Source organism: Aythya ferina (assembly GCF_964211825.1).
Source record: "Aythya ferina genome assembly, chromosome: 3".
NCBI classification, from domain to species: domain Eukaryota; kingdom Metazoa; phylum Chordata; class Aves; order Anseriformes; family Anatidae; genus Aythya; species Aythya ferina.
The window spans coordinates 12423124-12441543 of NC_140298.1; the positions used below are offsets into that span (position 1 = coordinate 12423124).

At 42.3% G+C, this 18420-nt stretch overlaps 1 protein-coding gene across 2 annotated transcripts; it reads left to right on the forward strand.

Moving 5' to 3' along the window:
• The first annotated feature begins 5 nt into the window (after positions 1-5).
• Positions 6-17794, forward strand: DHX57 (DExH-box helicase 57). Of its 2 annotated transcripts, XM_084515441.1 has the most exons (24): positions 8-149; positions 408-643; positions 1319-1471; positions 1731-1901; positions 2582-3393; positions 4650-4843; positions 5420-5541; positions 5802-5997; positions 6802-6926; positions 7853-7986; positions 8627-8681; positions 9755-9957; positions 10963-11079; positions 11432-11528; positions 12239-12412; positions 12605-12805; positions 13225-13501; positions 14608-14703; positions 14801-14884; positions 15023-15160; positions 15510-15584; positions 16058-16192; positions 17195-17395; positions 17491-17794. In XM_084515441.1, the coding sequence occupies exons 2-24, from the start codon at positions 417-419 to the stop codon at positions 17632-17634; spliced, it is 4131 nt and encodes a 1376-aa protein (XP_084371567.1). In that variant the 5' UTR covers positions 8-149; positions 408-416; the 3' UTR covers positions 17635-17794. The 2 variants fall into 2 exon arrangements, 1 of the variants encoding a protein (XP_084371567.1); XR_014691856.1 differs by lacking the exons at positions 15510-15584; positions 16058-16192; positions 17195-17395; positions 17491-17794 and having other exon boundaries at positions 6-149; positions 14778-14884.
• The last annotated feature ends 626 nt before the right edge of the window (positions 17795-18420 follow it).

Genomic DNA, 18420 nt, shown 5'->3' on the forward strand with positions numbered 1-18420 from the left:
TTCCCTTCAGGCTCCCTCTCCCAGCGGCCGGGTTGAAGGGTACCCGGGCACAGGCTGCTCTCTGCTGTGGAGGATCCCCTCAAGGTTTGCCCTTTGCACTGCCATGTCCGAGGAAATGCCATCGGAGTGACATAACCCGAGCGCCAGGGGTAGGCAGCGCTGCTGGTAGGCTCCTCTGTATTTTTTGAGAGGCCCTGCAGTTAGAGCAGCTGTGAGAAAGATTAGGATCCCTTTCGTTTTCTAAAACCATTTGTTCTGGTGGATTGTGCGTTGCTTCAGGTGCATAGAGATACCTGAGCATGAAGGTGGTTAAGTGTGGTTTGAGAACGGCTGTGCTCAAACATGAAAGATCAGATGATGTGTACTCGGTTATGACATGCTAAATCATATCTTTTTCTCTTCCTCAGCAGGAGAACATGAGTTCAGCAGCAAAGAGAAGAGGAAAGCCCAACAGAGGAGGAGGAAGAGGGAGAGGAGGAGGAGGAGGAGGAAAAGGAAGAGGGGGAGGAGGAAGAGGGAGAGGAGGAAGCAGTGGTGGCCATTCAAACAAGAGTCAACTCGGAGGAAATAGGAAGTGTTCAACCAAAATCTGGGACGATGGAGATGATTTCTGTCTGTTCGAGGAACCAAGGCTGGAAAACAGGTCTTTCATTAATTTGCAGGTTTTGAAATACAGAGGTGTTCAGGATATTTTGGGACTGTTTTGGCTGTGTTTGAATATGCAGAACAGTGAAGGGGTGCTGAAGCTGTTTCAGCATGAAGCAATTTTTACATGCATCTTTTGATTAAGTTTTTAACATTTTATAGCTGGGAAAGCTCTTTAAAAAAAAAAAAAAAAGAATTTGAAGCTCTGATTTTCTTCTTTTCACATGAAATTATTTCAAAACGTGTTTTATCAGAGGGCACTAATAGACATGGGATACTCATTTCTTTGTATTCCAAAGAAGAAACAGAAAGATTAAAATTAATTTGGTACCCAGAATGTATTGGGACCAATGTAGCTTAGAAATACTTGGCTGTACTTAGTCTGAGAACAGCACAACCTCGCAACGTGTTTACTAAATCACTTTGCATGTGACGTAGGATAAAATCCATATACGCATCTGTTTGTGCACAGACATGGCTGTACACATCCTGGTTGTGTAAGAATGAACCCAACTGAGCACTCCTTAGGTGATATAAGTGTCCTATTTTCTTTTTCCTGCTTCGAAACACAGAGTTGGATCCTAACATTCAGCTTCACATACCTATTCAGCAAGCATCCTTTGAGCCAGGCAAATAACTCATTGCTGTCTTCTGTTTTAATTTTAATTTTCAGATCAAGTGCCTCTGCCAGGAGAGGAGGGCAAACGAAACAGAGACCTGAAGCCAAGATGCCTCTGCAGACCATACACATGACAACAGAGAATCAGAGAAGAGTGAAGGAACTTCTTCGGGAGCTTCAAGGACAGGATCTGGCTCCTGAATCAGAGTTAGTTTAAACAGAGGCACTTCTTCTAGATGCTTTAATAGGCACACTATTAGAAATAAAAAGTGATCTTTTTTTACCCCTTAACTTTTAATTTTATCTCAAGTCCACTCTGTTCCTCTACAATATTAGCTATGGGAAAGCGATAGTAGAACTCCCCATTTCAGTGGAGGATTTAAAATTACAGGGGAAATTTTTTTTGTCTATTCAGCAATATAATTTTATTTTATTTCATTTTAATTTGATACCTCTTTTTTATCAGAGTAGCTGGTTCTGGAGAAGACGATGACGAACCTGATTACCTTGATGATGAACAGTGCTGGTCAACAGATCAGGAAGTTTCTGACGTAACACCAAGGTCTTCTGCTGAGGCAGCTGAGCACAAAATTGTGGAAAGTGAAGTGTCTGCATTTGCTGTGCACAAACTCTCCAGGTGAGTCCTTTCAGTGAATAACTTGTATCCCGAAGAGGTAAATTGTTAGTCTCAGCACTGTAAGCCCTCAGTGTTTGGAACTCCACTTGACTCCAGAGAAATTCTGTGTGCTGAACTGCTAGGCTTGTATTTCCTGCAAATTTGATCCTCAACTGGGTGAACTTGAAATAATGATTTTATGAAAATAAATCATTCTTATTTTTACACTGTTTTTTTAAGTTCTTTCTTTAAGATCACGAAACAGGTATTAGGGAAAGCTTAGGAAGCATTGCTGTTATATATTTCTTCAGATAGGTATAATTGGGAAAATTTGTAATCTTTCTTCATCAATTTTGCTGAGATAGAAACATTTATTAACTATTTTTTCTTTGTTTCTGAGCATTTTCTATGTGAGAGGACTCAGTTTTTTTTCTGAAGAGCTTTATTCATACAGTTCAAGTGGGAAATACAGTCCTGGAACTGTTACGTGCTACATTCTGAGCTGTGAGACAGTAGCCCCATAAACTAATTTATTACCTTATAAACGACAGACAGCGGGAGTTTTGTTTTTTCAGTAGTAGCAATGGGATCTCATGCCTTAACATGCTTCCTCACTGCCAGCCTAGTCAAGCAGATCTGTGGTTATTTTGTTTTGTAGCCTGTCACTCACTTGTTGCCACGTTGTCTCTGTTTTGTTGCAGGTACGGTTTTGACAGTGAGCGTTGTAGGACCGTACTGAGATCCTGCAATGGTAATATTGGGGCGTCCTTGGAGCATTTGCTGCTGCAGTGCTTTGCTGAGAGATATGGAGAGAAGATGCAGGTTTCTGAAGCAGCTGCTCAGGCCAGTAGAGAAGAATGTTTAGAACAGAGACAAGAAGAGGCGTTTGTCCTCCGGTCAATCTATGGAGAAAAATTTGTAGAAAGAATTCAAAACAGAGTTTGGACTTTTGGATTGGAACTGGAATACCTAACGAACAGGCTCAGCAAATCGAAACAAAAGGGTGGTTGTACGAGGGACGCTGCAAAGCAGACTTCAAAAGAAATATGTAAATTTTATCTCCAAGGAGGCTGCAAGTTTGGTTCAAAATGCAGATTCAGACATGAACTCCCTCCAAACCACCCGCTGAGATCAGCCAAGAACTCTGTAGATGATTCTCATCTCAGAACTAACAGTGATGGTCCCGTATATGAACTTGAAGTAAGATTTCCTGAAGAAAACAAGTACCCGCTGCAGGCACCTCTTGTGGCATTTTATTCCACTGATGAGAATCTACCTCTCGCCTGTCGGTTGCACATTGCTGAATTCCTTTTTGGGAAGGCCTTGATAGCTGCAGAGGCTCACGAACCAGTGGTGTACGCGCTGGTGACTTGCTTAGAAGATGAATCTGAAATAAGCGAGTTGCTTGAAAAGACTCACCACAAATACAGCCTTCCTCCAGTGTCCCTGCTGGCAACGCCTCCAGGAAAGCTACACACAGAGAGTACGTCTGCCTCAAACCAAATATCAGAAGGTACACCAAATTTCCCTCTAGGGGTTCTGGGTTTAAAAAAAAAAAAGAGAGAAGGCAAGGAGCAGAATCAGGCGCCTCTTCCACATCTATTTCTGGAATTAAGGTCATGTGGTGAGCCAGATCTATAATCTGCCTGTGCTGCAGGAAGTCCCTTTCTTAATAAAGCTGCAGCAGAAGGGTTTTCTGTTGGCAAGAAGTGAGCTAAAGCAGTGTAGAAGTAAATGACTTCAGGTTGGCAGAGTGAACGAGGCCTGTTCCCACGCACTTGATAAAAAGCCATTGAGAGATGGGATGTGAGCTCACCAAAACTGGCCCGGTGTGTGTTTGGAAGGGAATGGGGCAGGTTGTTTACAAGCTTTTGTGCATCTGCTACTCACCGATTCAGAAGCATCTTTTTAGAAGAAAAAATACAATTACCAACCCTTCCTCACAATTAATTTTGTAAAGTGGGATGTAAGGCTGAGTAAATGTCACAAAGAAGTCTGTGTTGGTTTTCTTGGTACCTTTTTTTTTTATTATTATTTTCAGGGGCAGAGTTGCAGCCCTCTGTCGTTTGTGGCAGGCTGAAAAAAAAACTTCATAGTTTTTTTCATAGATTACCTGGCTGTCAATTCCAAAGCTGTTTTATCTAAGGCAATCTTTCTTAAAGGGAGCTTGCAAGAATAATAGCATCACATTTTAGAGCACCTGAATCATGAAAACAGATTATTCCTTTTTTTTTTTTTTTTAACAGCTCCACAGAAAAATAGAAATTTGATAGGCAGTAGGAACTAAAGTGTCTGGTCCAGTTTCAGCCTTGGTTTGAAAGTACTTGGCAGTGGCTCACCACTTAAAGTGTAGTTTTAATTAGTTTAGGCTCGTGTTGCCATCACAGCCTTGTGCTGCATACAAGTGGTCATGCAGTGAATTGGAGCGGGGAGCTGCAATGGGTGAAAAATACTCGGGAAGGCAAAACGCTGCCAGTCAGGTTCACCACGCAGCCACCCAGACCCTGGTGCTGCAGAGCAGGGCTGGTGCAGGTGTAGTGACAAGTGGGATGGGGCTGGAGAAGCTGGGATTTGTTTGACAGGGTGAGGGGAGCTTTGCTGGTAGTGTTGAACTAAATGTGTGTCAAAAACTGTCCTGTAGATCCTCATCTCCTGCCTGGCAAGGTTCTTTATTGAAAATGCTCCTAGAAAGTGTCTTTTCTCTACAGTGCTGATGGGGTCACATAGATTCGTAATAAGAACACCTAACTGTATGTTCTGTGTCTCCAGCCTCAACAGTGACAGAGCCTCAGGAGGAAGAAGAGGTGGCAGAAGAGGAGGAGGAAGATGAGCCCGAACAAGTTGTCGTGGAGAATGAGAGTTACGTGAACCTCAAGAAAAAGCTATCCAGAAAGTATGATGTGCAAGCAAAGTCTCTGTATAATGAAAATGTTAAACTCTGCACGCAGTTTCGGCTGAAAAAGGTATGGTATACAGAACAGAATACCTGCTTTCATGCTTGCTTTAGAGAAATAAATATTAAAACAAGGGGCTTCTGTTTCATTCCAGTTGTTTTCTTACTGCTGTGCTGCTCATCTTCCAGAAGTTCAGCTAACAATTCATTCTAAGTCTTGGTCTTGATGCAGAAGCCACAAGTTCATCAGATACAATCCTGCTGCCTTTGAACAACCAGTAAGGGATCTTGCAAAGCTGAGTTTTGCTGCTGTCAGAGTTAGAAAAGAAAAATCAATGGCAGTTTTTATCTTGGAGCTTTCATCTGAGTATCAGATTAGGTACCTTGGTAGAAGGTTGCTCAGAGTTCTGCTTGCTAAGCTACATTAAATACTTCTGAGAATAACAGTAGCAGCAGTTTGGCTTTTTAGAAAGTATCCTTTTGCTCCACCTTATGGAAAAACATGATGCAAGGAAAAGAAACGCTGAATTACTGCATTCAGGATGTCAGATTAAAGTCAGAAGGACTGTTAACATCTAAAATTGTAGAATCTAGGACAGGACTATCCTCAATTACCATTTTTTCTATGTTGCTTTCTGTGTGTCAGTCTTCTAGACGCTTCCAGTCCATGTTGCATGAAAGACAGAAGCTCCCTGCATGGCAGGAAAGAGAAACCATTCTTGATTTCCTGAAGAGCCACCAAGTTCTAGTCGTGAGCGGCATGACAGGGTAAGGGTGTGGTTGTACATACAGACTTTGTGAATCAAACTATACACAGAAAAATGCAACATGTGGCCATGTCTTGAAAATGTTAGAGTTGTAGTTCCTCCATGACCTGTGACAGCTATCATAGATAAGGTTGGTATGAAATATGACATTAACGAAACAAATTTCAAGCGAAATACAGACATCTTAATTGATGTGGGTGGAAGATGTTTATTTTTGGTTTGTTTGTTTGCTTTTAATTGATGCCTGATCTTGTCATGCAGATGTGGGAAAACCACTCAGATTCCTCAGTTTATTTTGGATGCTTCGCTGCAAGGTTCTCCAAACAAAGTTGCAAACATCATCTGTACCCAGCCTCGCAGGATCTCTGCCATTTCTGTGGCTGAACGTGTAGCCAAAGAAAGAACAGAAAGGATTGGGCTGACTGTCGGATATCAGATCCGCCTAGAAAGTGTGAAGGCATGTATGCTTTGCTTGTTGCCTTTCATTTTGTTCTATTAAAACATGTGTAGTGTTTGCCTAGCATACAGAATCTACAAGACAGAATCTCTGTCTTGTATCCACTATACAGTGAGATCAGCAAGTTTTTATCACCTGTTTTATATTGTTTTGTGAAATACATCTTGTTTTATTTCATCCCCATTTGCATGGTCCGCTTTACAAAATGAGAGTTGAAGTGCTATGACTTATCTTGTTGTTTCTGTTGAGACTGTGGGTGAAGGGTCTGAGGTGAGGGTACGAGTAATACTTCTGTGTGTTCAGGAAGGTTGTCTGAGGTTGCTGACTTTGTTTCCACATCTCTGTTCCCATTTGTCTCCGAGTGGAGATTTAAACTTACAGCTTCAGTCAACCAGAAGGAGGAACTGAATTTAAACCGGTGTCCTGGAAGTGAAGTTTTATCTTCGTTCCAGCTGATTGCTTTTTTCCAAGAAGTATGTGTAAAATTGCATGGTCAGATTCATTGAATCCTTCTAGGGACAGAGATCTGAGTTTTTTTTATCACAAAGCAACTTCCAAAGGAAAACCAGTTCAGAATTTTTTGTTTACATGTTATAGTTAGCAATGCTCCTAGGTAAGAAGCTGATACTCCTAAGTTTTAGTCATCAAAGAAAAATTGTCCAGTCCTGTCTCCAGCAAGAATTGTATGTTTCCCTTCAGTCAAACCTGGCAGTCAGCTGAAACTGAACACTCCACAGCTGCACTCTTTTTGCGCTATGTTAAGTTGTGCAAAGTTCAACCAAGTGCTTTGTTTCACCTTCCCAGTCCTCAGCTACCAGACTGTTGTACTGCACTACCGGTGTGCTGTTGAGAAGGCTGGAAGGAGATCTGACACTGCAGGGAATCACGCATGTTATCGTCGATGAAGTTCATGAAAGAACAGAAGAAAGGTAAATAATCTTTCATCCCGTAAGCAAAATGAAGCAACACAATCAGAAGGATAAAGGTGACTAAGGTGAAAGTATCTGAAGTCATTCCTGGCAGTAACATGGGGTAGTGGAAGGAGTCTGGTATTAGGTTTTTGGTTTTGGGCAACAGGATGTTGTGTTGTAACAGTTTGCAAAGAAAGCACATCCCTTCTAGTTTCCATGCTTCCAATCTACCGGCACCTGGCAGTGTTGTTGAAAAGAAGTTTTGAATAGGGCTGGAGAGTTCTGTAACTTTTTAACCACAGTTGTCTGCTTCTTACTCCTCCTTTGTTTCAGCTTTTACACTAATTCTTCACATTCCTCCTTTTGGGAGCTTTTTTTCTCTCTGAAAACTAAGTGGCAAGGGCCCTTTTCTTTGATGCTTTCCTTGTGAAACACTGAAGTGCAGTGGGTTCTGTGGAGACTTTGACTGTGACCTGTTACTCTACAGCTCAGGTTGTATTTTAGCCTCATAAAAGGATGTGCAACTCAAGATTTCTTCTTTCTTCTCATCTAAAATCATTTGGAAGCCAGTTCGAGAGGCTTTTCCGGTAGGGAAGGAGCAAAAGTGGCTCATTGATTACTTCCAGTTAATTTGTTATCTAATGCTCTTGACTTGTCATTAATGCAATTAATTTATAATGTAACCAGAACTTTTCATAGTTTAAATAAATTTGCCAAGTAATCCTTACCCTCTTGTAAGGAAAAGCCAGAAAATAAGCAGATTGGCTTCCGTTAATATACTACATTATTAGCTTCCATCTATTCTGAGAAGCTCATGCTGTTGATGTGATGGTATTGCTGTGCTGTTGGAAACACCGTGGAAGTGGAGAGAATAGGGAAGGTAAAAAGAGATCTAACAGCTAACACTGAAGAAATTCAAATGTCTTTTTGCTTGTTTTCTTCAGTGACTTCTTGCTGCTGGTTTTGAAGGATATAATGGTTCAGAGGCCAGACCTGCGCATTATACTAATGAGTGCCACCTTGAATGCAGAGCTTTTTTCTCAGTACTTTCACTCCTGCCCAATTATTAACATACCAGGTGAAAACAGTTGTTTTTATTATCTTGTCAACATTTGTTGTTTTAGTGGTTTGGTTTCAGTTTTTCTGCTTGTGAAGTGTTTTTATATTTGTGTGCAAATCAGTGGTGAATAGTAAAAAGATCTTCTTAACTTCAGACAAGGGCTAATTTTGTAAAGTGGCAAGATGAGGATTTCTACAAGAACTATGATTACAAGTGCTTAGAAGGAAAGACTCATGAGATTTACAAGAAAAGTCTTGGAAATTTAGCCTTTTTGGTGCTTGCTTTACACCAGCAGAATATCCTTCCCAAAAAGCCAAAAATGATAAGATAGCTCAGGGAACCTGGTCATGTCTAGTTTCACCACAGCTGAAATTTCCCATAAGTTTATCAGCCCTCCTCTGGCAGTATATGTGCCTGTCACCGAACCATGCTTGGAAAACATCCACTGCTTGCTTTAGACAGAAATTACAGTGAAGAGCACAGTATAGATGGAGAGTCCCCCGTTCTTTTTCTTTAGTCACAGAGGTGGATTAGGGATTAAAGCTGTGAAGTCAGTGTGTAAAATAATAACCTCTATGAAATAACAATCATCTTTTGTCTTCTCCCTCTTCTGTGGGTGTTGTGTGCAATACAGATTTATTATCACATTTCCTTTTAGGTCGAACATTTCCTGTGGATCAGTTTTTTCTGGAAGATGTGATTGCAATGACGAGGTATGAAATTGCCAAACATTCTTAGGTCTATTTGGTATTTGAGGTTGCACTGTTGGCCTTGAGACTGCACTAGATCTGTACATAAATTTAAAAATGAGCTCCTCTCAAATCTCCCCATCACCTGCAGTCCTGGAGTTCTGCTAAAGTACTGACTTTAAAAGGTACTTCTTATACTGCAGTGGGGTCTATGCTTATGCCAAAAAAAAACTTTCTAAATTAGATACCAGAGTACTCGAGAAGAGGTGAACTTTGCCATGAGGAGTGTGTCAGTGCCTGTGTATTGACAGATTTCTCCTCATCCACGTTTTACTTGTTTTAGTGGTGGTTAGACATTGGCAGGCAAAAGAAATGTGAAGTTAGATTCCAGCACCGAAGGCATGGTACCAAACAGTTCCTTTTTGTAAGCCCTATTTTGCAGCAGAAAGTGAGGCAAAAATTCTTGTTATCAGTTGTAACTACTGTAGAGTCCCAGCAGCTCAGCTATTTGAGATAGTAAATGGATCAGCTGTTGTAAATTATTTGCAGATTGTTGCTCTGAGCTGCCTGCTTAGCTGTCAAGATCACATGTGCAGTCCTAGTATTTCTCATGACAGCTTTTAAAAGACATAACACCCCAATATAGCAGAACACCTCTCCCTTTACCCCCAGAGCTGGCTAAATATTTCAGCACTGGTGACCTGCTAGTAGAAGAGAGAGTTGCACTGCAAGTGATCAGACTTTTTTGACCATCAGTCTATTATGGAACTCCCTTGTCCTAAAGTCAAAGCTACCAAATACTTGACTACAACAGGGGGTTAACAGCTTGCTTACCCACACCTTTCCATCAGTAAAACTGAATCCAGTTCAGAAGTACTGCCTTCCCTGTGCTTAGAATGGAGGTGGAGCAGTAGCATGAATTGAAATAAGTGTGAAGTAAAATTCCCAGTCTTTTTACTATCTCTGGTTTTGCGGCTGCCTTTTATATAAACCGAGGGGAACTTGGTATAGTTTCAATACTGTATCTCTGTAGCTAAATATTACATCGAGACTGTTAGGCTTCTTTCTTTGCCACTGAACATTCTTCTGCTGTTCAGGTATGTTTTAGAGGACAGCAGTCCCTACAGGCGCAAAGTAAAGCAAGAAAACAAACTGAATGGAAGACACCGAAGAACAGCATTTGAAGAAGTAGAGGAGGATCTGAGACGTGCTGGCCTTCTGGAAGCCACTGACACAGCTGTCAAGGACTCAGACCCAGACCAAAAATTAACTCTGAAGCAGCTTCTGACACGATATAAAGGTAAGCTCCTTAAATCTAATAAACTGGCATATAACATTTGTACGACAGCGTGGTATGCCACCATATAATATTGTATGTTAACTGCATGTATATTATTCAGAGTTCTGTGGTGGTGAAATTAAGCAGGTTGCTGCTTGCTACTTTCTAGGTGAGATTAGAAACCTCTTGTCAACTTAAAAAAAAGGAAACCCTTCATTCTCTTAAACTAGAACAAACGCCTTGGCAGTTTTTAAGCATCTGAAAAGGGACAGTTTTCAGCTACCTCTTTTTTTTAGATGCCTTGTTGACTTTCACTTTCCCCTCTTTACCCATTCTTGCTGAAGCAGCTTTACATAAAGCACAGCAGCATCTTCCTCAAGCACCAAGGAGATCACTTCATTATCACAAGCCTTCCTTGAGAAAAGAAACCATTCAGTGAAAGGCTTAACAGGGGGAGACCTTTCCATTAACTTCACACACTCTTTACAGCACAATAATCCCTGTGCTTAGTCCTGAAGAGCTTCTCTCTGCACACCCTTGTGGAGAGCTCCCCAGTGGTAATGAGCAAGAGTCATTGCTCTTGATTGCTCTTCAGATTCCTGCTGAACAATCAGCATCTCAGAAGGGTGATGGAATCGGTCTGGTTTAGAGTTGGTGTAAGAAACACTGAAAGGGAGAAGAGAAAGCTTGATACTGTAGTCTTGAAGGTATCAGTTGGTGACCATCTGAAGGCTTTCAGCTCCTTTTACCACTAGTACATGCGTGTGTCGTTCTGCTGGTAAATTAATCCTGGTGTAGGCTCAGTGCAGGGCAGGTGTGAGCCCTGATAAGGTATGAGAAAAGAAGGGAAGAGCTGGAACAGGGGAAAGCATGGAAGGGGGAGTGTGACCCCTGAGTGACTTATGAGGCGACCTCTGCCTTGTCTCAGCGAGATGCTGGTTGTGCAGCCACAGTGGTTTGGTGTATGCAGCACGTGTGTTTTATAAGAAATGGACTTAACCATGTGTTTTATTTCTTTTTCCCCAGGGGTTAACAAGACAGTGTTGAAAACAATGTCTGTCATGGATTTGGACAAGGTTAATCTGGAACTAATTGAAGCCTTGCTGGAGTGGATAGTTGCTGGCAAACATTCGTACCCCCCAGGTAATTTCACTGTTCTTGAGAGAGAAACCAAAGTAGATTTATGCAGGCTGTGTGCTTGTATACAGCCCCAAGCTAGTGTTTTGCATGCAGTTTCTCTACTCACTGATCACTTTCAGGGGAAAAAAAAATTCTGTCTGAGTAACAAAGCCCTCACTATGCATAGGATGGGGAAGATGAGAGAATTGTCTACTTTGGAAAGTCTTTGATGAGGAATTGTCGCAGCCTGTACACTTCTTGTGCAATAACTGCAAAACTGGAGTTTTGCCTTGGGCTTTCTGCGTGTTAATAACAACATATGCTGTCATTTCTGGTGACTGATTTTTATTTTTATCTTTTAAATTGACATATTTAGGTGCTGTCTTGGTATTTTTGCCTGGTCTAGCAGAAATCAAGATGCTTTATGAGCAGCTCCAGTCTAATGCCCTTTTTAATAACAGGCACAGCAAGAGGTAAGGCAGAAGAGCTCCCAAATTATCAGTCTTTACCCATAAATAAAAAGTGGCTTCCTGCACAAAGCCTACCTTTGTCCAGGGACAAATAAAGGTTATTAAATATATGAGTTTGTGATATGAAGGTACCCAGAACATCAAGGTAATTCCTATTCTACTATCACAGTGACTTGTTCTGTTTGTTTGTTTTTTCTTCTCAGCTCAGGAAGTTGACAGGTGTCAGTTTTTACTTATCTGGTTAAGTTGTGGTTCTCAGAGATCCTAGTGCTGAGTGTTCTCCATTTTCTGCTCCAGCAAACTGCTGAAAACTTCACCTCAGCTCATTCTCTTTCAGAAGGTTTGCTGAAATGCCTTCAGCTGTTACTGTGGTTGTATTTGGCATTAGATTGTTACATGGAGGTGTAACTGAATCTCTGTTTAAACTGTCACACAGATGTCTGTGGCAATGTTGACTGGAGTGATTTTTTCCAGCCTGGCCTTACAAATGGCACGTTCTGGGCTCTTCAAAAGAGACAGAATTTTTGTTCATTTCAATTCTGACGCCTTTCCCTTAGAACATGTCTTAAAGGTGATATGGCAGAGAAGTTTTCTGTTCTTACATTCCTTTGAATGGCTGTGTGCAATATCTCGTGCAAAACTACATACAGGCAGACTGTTCCCAGGAGGGAAAAAGCTGAAGATGAACTGAGTGTTCTCTCATACTTCTCCAGGTGCGTTGTTTACCCGCTTCATTCTTCGTTGTCCAGTGAAGAACAGCAGTCTGTGTTCCTCAGGCCTCCTGCAGGAGTTATCAAAATCATCATCTCTACAAACATTGCAGAAACATCTGTCACCATTGACGATGTGGTCTACGTGATTGATTCTGGAAAAATGAAAGAGAAAAGGTACTGGGATTCATTCCTGCTCTGTGCCTTGAGCTGCAGAAAGCTGCTGCAAAGTGGGGGAGCCAGTCTGGACCCAGATCCAAAGTGATGGGTGGGAATTGTATCCATATAGTTGGCAGCATCCATCTGCTTGAGCCCCAGCTTGTTCACTCTGCACTCCTGAATGTAAACCTGGTTCCTGCTCTCCTCTAGGTATGACCCAAGCAAAGGAATGGAAAGTCTGGAAGACACGTTTGTGTCCAGGGCCAACGCTCTGCAAAGGAAAGGACGAGCAGGCCGCGTAGCCTCAGGTGTCTGCTTTCATCTTTTCAGTAGCCATCACTTTAACCATCAGCTCATAAAAGAGCAGTTACCAGAAATCCAGAGAGTGCCCTTGGAGCAGCTTTGTCTAAGGTGAGTGTTAACAGTTCCTCTATAGCCTGAAAGAGCCAGGGTGCAGAATGTCCTTTCTCCACTGCAGAGAACAAGGTACCAAGTAGTTCTAGAATCAGGAAACCAAGAGACTTGCTCTGGAGATTTCAGGTTCTCCTGATCTTACTATCACATGGCTTCTGCATCCAGGGATTTAATCATATGCTCCCCCAGGTCTTCCAATCCTTTTTCAGTCCTTAGCTCATTTTAGACACTAGGAAAAAGGTCTCTCATCACCTGAGAACACAGTTGGGTTCCTGTACTCCTGACCCACAGCAGATGTTTGTCTCTGTACATTACATTCTTCCTTAGATGTACATTTTATTATAAACCCTTGCTCGTGTGTCCTGTGTACAGAACTAAGCTGCCTTTTTTTTTTCTTTTTAATTTCCCTCCGTAAGAATTAAGATTCTGGAGATGTTTTCTGCACAGAGTCTTCACTCTGTCTTATCACGACTAATTGAGCCCCCTAGAACTGAGTCTTTACGAGCATCGAAGCTGCGACTCCAAGACTTGGGAGCACTAACTCCAGACGAAAAGCTCACCCCTTTGGGATATCACTTGGCTTCCCTGCCCGTTGATGTCAGGATTGGCAAACTCATGCTGTTTGGCACCATCTTCCGCTGCCTGGATCCTGCACTAACTATAGCAGCCAGTCTGGCGTTCAAGTCACCTTTTGTAAGTAATCTTAACCACGCTCCTGGCTTTGAAAGCAGTGCTCTCATACAGCAGTGAACGCTGTTGAAACTGGCTGCACACGACACTTGAGCATTTTAATTCTTCTTATTAGCCTACCTTGTTTATATGTTAATGCATTGCTCATTAAAAATCTTTATAAGCAGATGAACAAAACCATGCAACAGTGACACGAATGTTATCTGTGAGTGAGCAGTAGGAACAATGTGGGGATTAGTTTTAATCTGAACGAGTGAGTACAGCCAATCCCCTGTGCCCAGATTTAATGCAAAAATTTGAAGTGAATATTAGAAGCAGTTAGAAATAATGACAAAATTGTGATAATAATGAAGCTGACATGTCTGAGCTATGAATACAGAGTTCAGATATGATGTTTTTTATGTTTGCTCTCACTTTGGCTTTTTGGGTCAGCTGCTGTTGTTAATCTTCTGTTGCAATGTGGACTTGTGTGAAAAATCAGACTTTGTTGAGGTTTTGATTGCTATCGTTAGGAGCGCAAGTAGTTTATGTTAAGGGTAGTTGTGAAAGAAATGGAAATAGATTGTTCTAGTTATTAAATTGCATTTTGTTTTCTTTATGCTTGTTAGGGATTTTCTATAGCATAAATCCAGGTGCTATATAGGTCTCTGTATTCTGAAACAGAGTAACTTAAGCCCAGCTCCTTGAATTTCCCAAGTTACTGTCACCTTCTCTCTGACTCAGGTGGATTTTAGACTTGCTGTGCTCTTCTCTATTACAAACATTCTTCTGTGAGCTTTGGCTGCACTACCTTGCTAACATTTTTCAAATGGTATTTTTCACCTTGGCACTTGTACCGTGTGCCCTAAATTAATATTTTCTGTGAACTGCTCAATCACAAATTTGCCTTTGGATCTCCTGGGGTTAGGCAGGGCAATGGGCTTAGGTACTCTGCTGTTGACTGGGCATTTTTGAACGCCTCTGATTCTGTGTTGTCTACGGAGGCAATTTTTGGGCTGACCTGTGAGCTGCTGTCAAATTACCAGAGGTGTTTTTACCATGCAGCTCCTGGGATGCCAGGTCTGCACTGTGAGGAGAGTGAGAGGATTAACCTGTTACTGCCTGTCTAGGTGTCCCCGTGGGATAAAAGGGAAGAAGCGAACAAAAAGAAGTTAGAGTTTGCAGTAGGGAACAGCGACTATCTGGCTCTTCTCCAGGCTTATAAGGTGAGCTAAAAGTCAGCAGCTTCTGCCAGAGGTGTGTGATGTGCTGAAATTCAAGCTGTTATATTTTAGTTAAGGTTTTCCCCATCCTCTCAATTAGGGATGGCGTTTAAGTACCAAAGAGGGATCTCAAGCAAGCTACAACTACTGCAGGGAGAACTTTTTATCAGGAAGAGTTCTTCAGGTAAGTCAGTTTTTGTCGCCTCATGCAGGGACTGGTTGAGACACCGAGGAGGAGTTCTGGTGCCTCAGCTGAGAATGTGTTAAGACTCTCTTGCCTCCATGGGTCATGCATCACCGACCTTCCTTTGTCTGTTTGTAGGAAATTGCCAGTCTGAAAAGGCAGTTCACAGAACTGCTTTCTGACATTGGGTTTGTGAAGGAGGGATTAAGAGCCCGGGACATTGAGAGGAAGTGGTCCCAAGGAGGCGATGGTGTGTTGGATGCCACCGGAGAAGAGGTAATGGTGGTGTTAGTGCAGACCGTATTTCGGGAACAGAATTGTGTTGCGTAGCCAGAGATCGTCCAGGGCTACATGATGGGGGTGGTAAGGGCTTGGTAGCTGTGGTGTCTCACTGTGCTTTGGGACAATTTGTGCTTTCTTTCCAATTTTGCTCCAAATTGATGGAGGGGGGCAAGATGACCTCAGTCTAGCCTGAGACCTTAGGACCAAAAACTGGACCTTCTCTGTAAAACACAGCAGTGCTGCTATAGAAGGGAACTGGTTTCAGTGATTGACACATTCCAGAAATGGGGTTTTGTCTTTTGACTGACTTGTAGGATACCTGATTTGTGCATTCATTTAATAGGCAAATTCCAATGCGGAGAACATCAAGCTGATCTCAGCTATGTTGTGTGCTGCGCTGTATCCCAATGTTGTCCAGGTAAAAGAATGCTTTTTTTTTTTTCTTTCTTTCAAGTTATTTCATTTCATTCAGAAGAACGCTCCTGCTGTGCAGCACATCCACACTGCCAGCTTTCAGCAAGGGCCAACTACCAGATTTGAGCCCCTTTAGATTGCCAAACTTTGGGGCTTGTAGTGTCAGAGACAGGTCGCCAAATTCCCTTTTGTATAGCTTGATACTGTTGCTGTTCCTGCAGCCTGCTCGCAGTGTTACATATATGCCAGCAGCAAGTGTTTTTAAGAACTTAATTTAAATTACATTTTTTTGTAAGATCCTGGTTACAAACGAACTGTAAGAGTTTAGACAGCACCTGGAGTGTATCATCTGTCTCTAGTGACTTGACTTGTTACTACTTGAGAATTTCTGTTGTTGAAATTAAAACATAAGTTAAAAAAGGTGAATTCAGCTTGCTGGTACAGTAGGCTTCTCCAAATTTTTGTCCTACCTTACAGGTGAAAAAGCCAGAAGGCAAATACCAGAAGACCAGTGCAGGAGCAGTCAAAATGCAACCAAAAGCAGAGGAACTGAAGTTTGTTACCAAAAATGATGGTTATGTTCACATTCACCCTTCGTCTGTGAATTATCAGGTCAGGATTCTTTTTTTTTTCTGCAAACACTGTTTTTATAAAAGAAATCACCTTTACTTGAACAGCTGAGATTAGTGAGGGTCCCTTTTGATGTTTAAAAATTATTCATGATTGAATATCCCCCCTGCTGGGATTATAAATAATGGTGTATTCCAGAGTTAAGAGCGTCCTCTTGGGCACACAGTTAAACTGCAACTTCTGGAGCAGAATTTAGCAGATGCAGAGCATGTTTTGCTGTAACTGTGTCTACAAAGCTGCACTTAGAAATTCCGTTGCAGTGGTTTTCCTTGGCTTTTCCTCTGTACTGAGATGGCGTGTGCGTGTAACAACTCTGTATATGTAGATAACCCAACCCCTCTCCCCTCAGGTTTTGTTTCGCCAATTATTTATTGGTTGTAATCTATAATTCATAATCCATGGGTATACTCTGTTTCTTCATGGGTCCTCAAATTTAGTTAATTTTCTTTCTAGCTTAATAGCTATTTTTAGGTAAGAGCTCTTCTCTCTCTGCCATGATGTATGGTAACGCTTGCCTGTCTCTCTCCGTGTTTGATGATTCAGTGCTTTTCCAGGTTATAAATTACTTGCTTAAAGCATGGGATTTTTATCATGAACTGTAAGCTGGAATTATAAAGGCTTTGAAATGTTCATCATTCTTGTTTCAAGAAGAGCATAACAAATGCACACAGAAAAATCTCCATAGCATGAAAAGAATTTGGGGCCTTGAGGCAACTGGTAACTTAGCTGATTGCTGACATGCTCGCTGCAAAGTGGGGAGGAGCAAGGGATAATTGGCAAAGTTGATGGCAGCTCTCATGGATTGGAGAGAGTCTGTTAATCACGCAGACACATTTAGGTGCATTTGCTGTTCTTTCAGCCTTAGAAAACGCAGGCAATCCCTTATTTGCCCAAGCAGGTCAAAATAGAGGTGATGCAGTAACAAGGGTGTTGTGTACATGTGCTGAAGGGTTAACCACAGCCTTTGGGGCTCTGCCGTTCCAGACCCGGCACTTCGAGAGCCCCTACCTGGTGTACCACGAGAAGATCAAGACCAGCCGCGTGTTCATCCGAGACTGCAGCATGGTGTCCGTGTACCCGCTGGTCCTGCTCGGAGGCGGGCAGGTTCACATGCAGCTGCAGAAGGGAGAATTTGTCATTTCCCTGGATGACGGCTGGATCCGTTTCGTGGCTGCCTCTCACCAGGTAATGAACAGGAGGGAGAATGCTGGCGGCAGGGCAGTGCTGAGCGGCATCTCAGGAGCCTCACGCTCACCTCTGTGTTTCACCACCTCTGCTAGGTCGCCGAGCTGGTGAAGGAGCTGCGCTGTGAGCTGGACCAGCTGCTGCAGGATAAAATCAAGAACCCCAGCATGGATTTATGCATGTGCCCCCGTGGCTCTCGGATCATTGGTATGATTGTAAAGCTTGTGACCACGCAGTAATGTGTGAGCAGCGCCCTGTAAAAACTCCGTTTGCTACTGCCTGAGGTCAGACCAAGTAACGGCGGTGTCTTTATGTATTTATTGTCTCAAAACATGGCGCTGATCTCTGGAAGAGCAAGTTGGCAGCCGTGCTATTACAGGTGGTTGTTTTTCCTTCTGTTTTTTTGACTGTTTGCGGAGAGCTTTCTTGTTGAAAATGATGTGGTTTACAGTCCACACTGGGACATGTGTTTTTCTGCAAAACCATACTGGGAATGTTTTCTGGTCACAAAAATACTGCTACCTTGCTGCTGCTTGTAATAATGATGTCTGAAAGCAGCTGCTCTTTAAATGGGTTGAAATGCACCTCAACATTTTTGACCAAGACTTCACTGAAGTAGTGAGTCTTGGCTGAGCAGGAATTGATTTGCTTCCAGTTTAACCCAAAGCCCTTAAAATGAGAGACTGTAAATGTTCAGTTGGAGTAACTTGCTGGATCAGTGCAGACTGCTGTGGTTGGAATGTATTAACTGCAGGAAAAAGGTGGCTGTTTCCCCTAAAAGAGGAGCTTTTCAGGCCCCTGAGCTCTGGAAAACAGCTGAGATGGACTGCTGCAACCTGTTAAAAATGGATCGTTGAAGGAATGATACTGCTTGCTGTTAAACTTCAGGGGGTGGTATTCCTCTTGCCACCCTTAGACACCTGGAAGACTTTGCTGTTTGGAAGCTTTTAGCCAGTCTTGATCTGGGGAAGAACAGAGTGGTAGCAGAAGCATGTGAAGAATGCTACAGTGAGAACGAAATCACT

Excerpts from the sequence above, each read along its gene's own strand:
- DHX57 (XM_084515441.1), top strand. The coding sequence starts at position 417 with ATGAGTTCAGCAGCAAAGAGAAGAGGAAAGCCCAACAGAGGAGGAGGA. Across the intron at positions 14,885-15,022 it reads TATCAGGAAGAGTTCTTCAG|GAAATTGCCAGTCTGAAAAG; the intron begins GTAAGTCAGTTT and ends GTCTGTTTGTAG. Across the intron at positions 15,585-16,057 it reads TGTATCCCAATGTTGTCCAG|GTGAAAAAGCCAGAAGGCAA; the intron begins GTAAAAGAATGC and ends CCTACCTTACAG.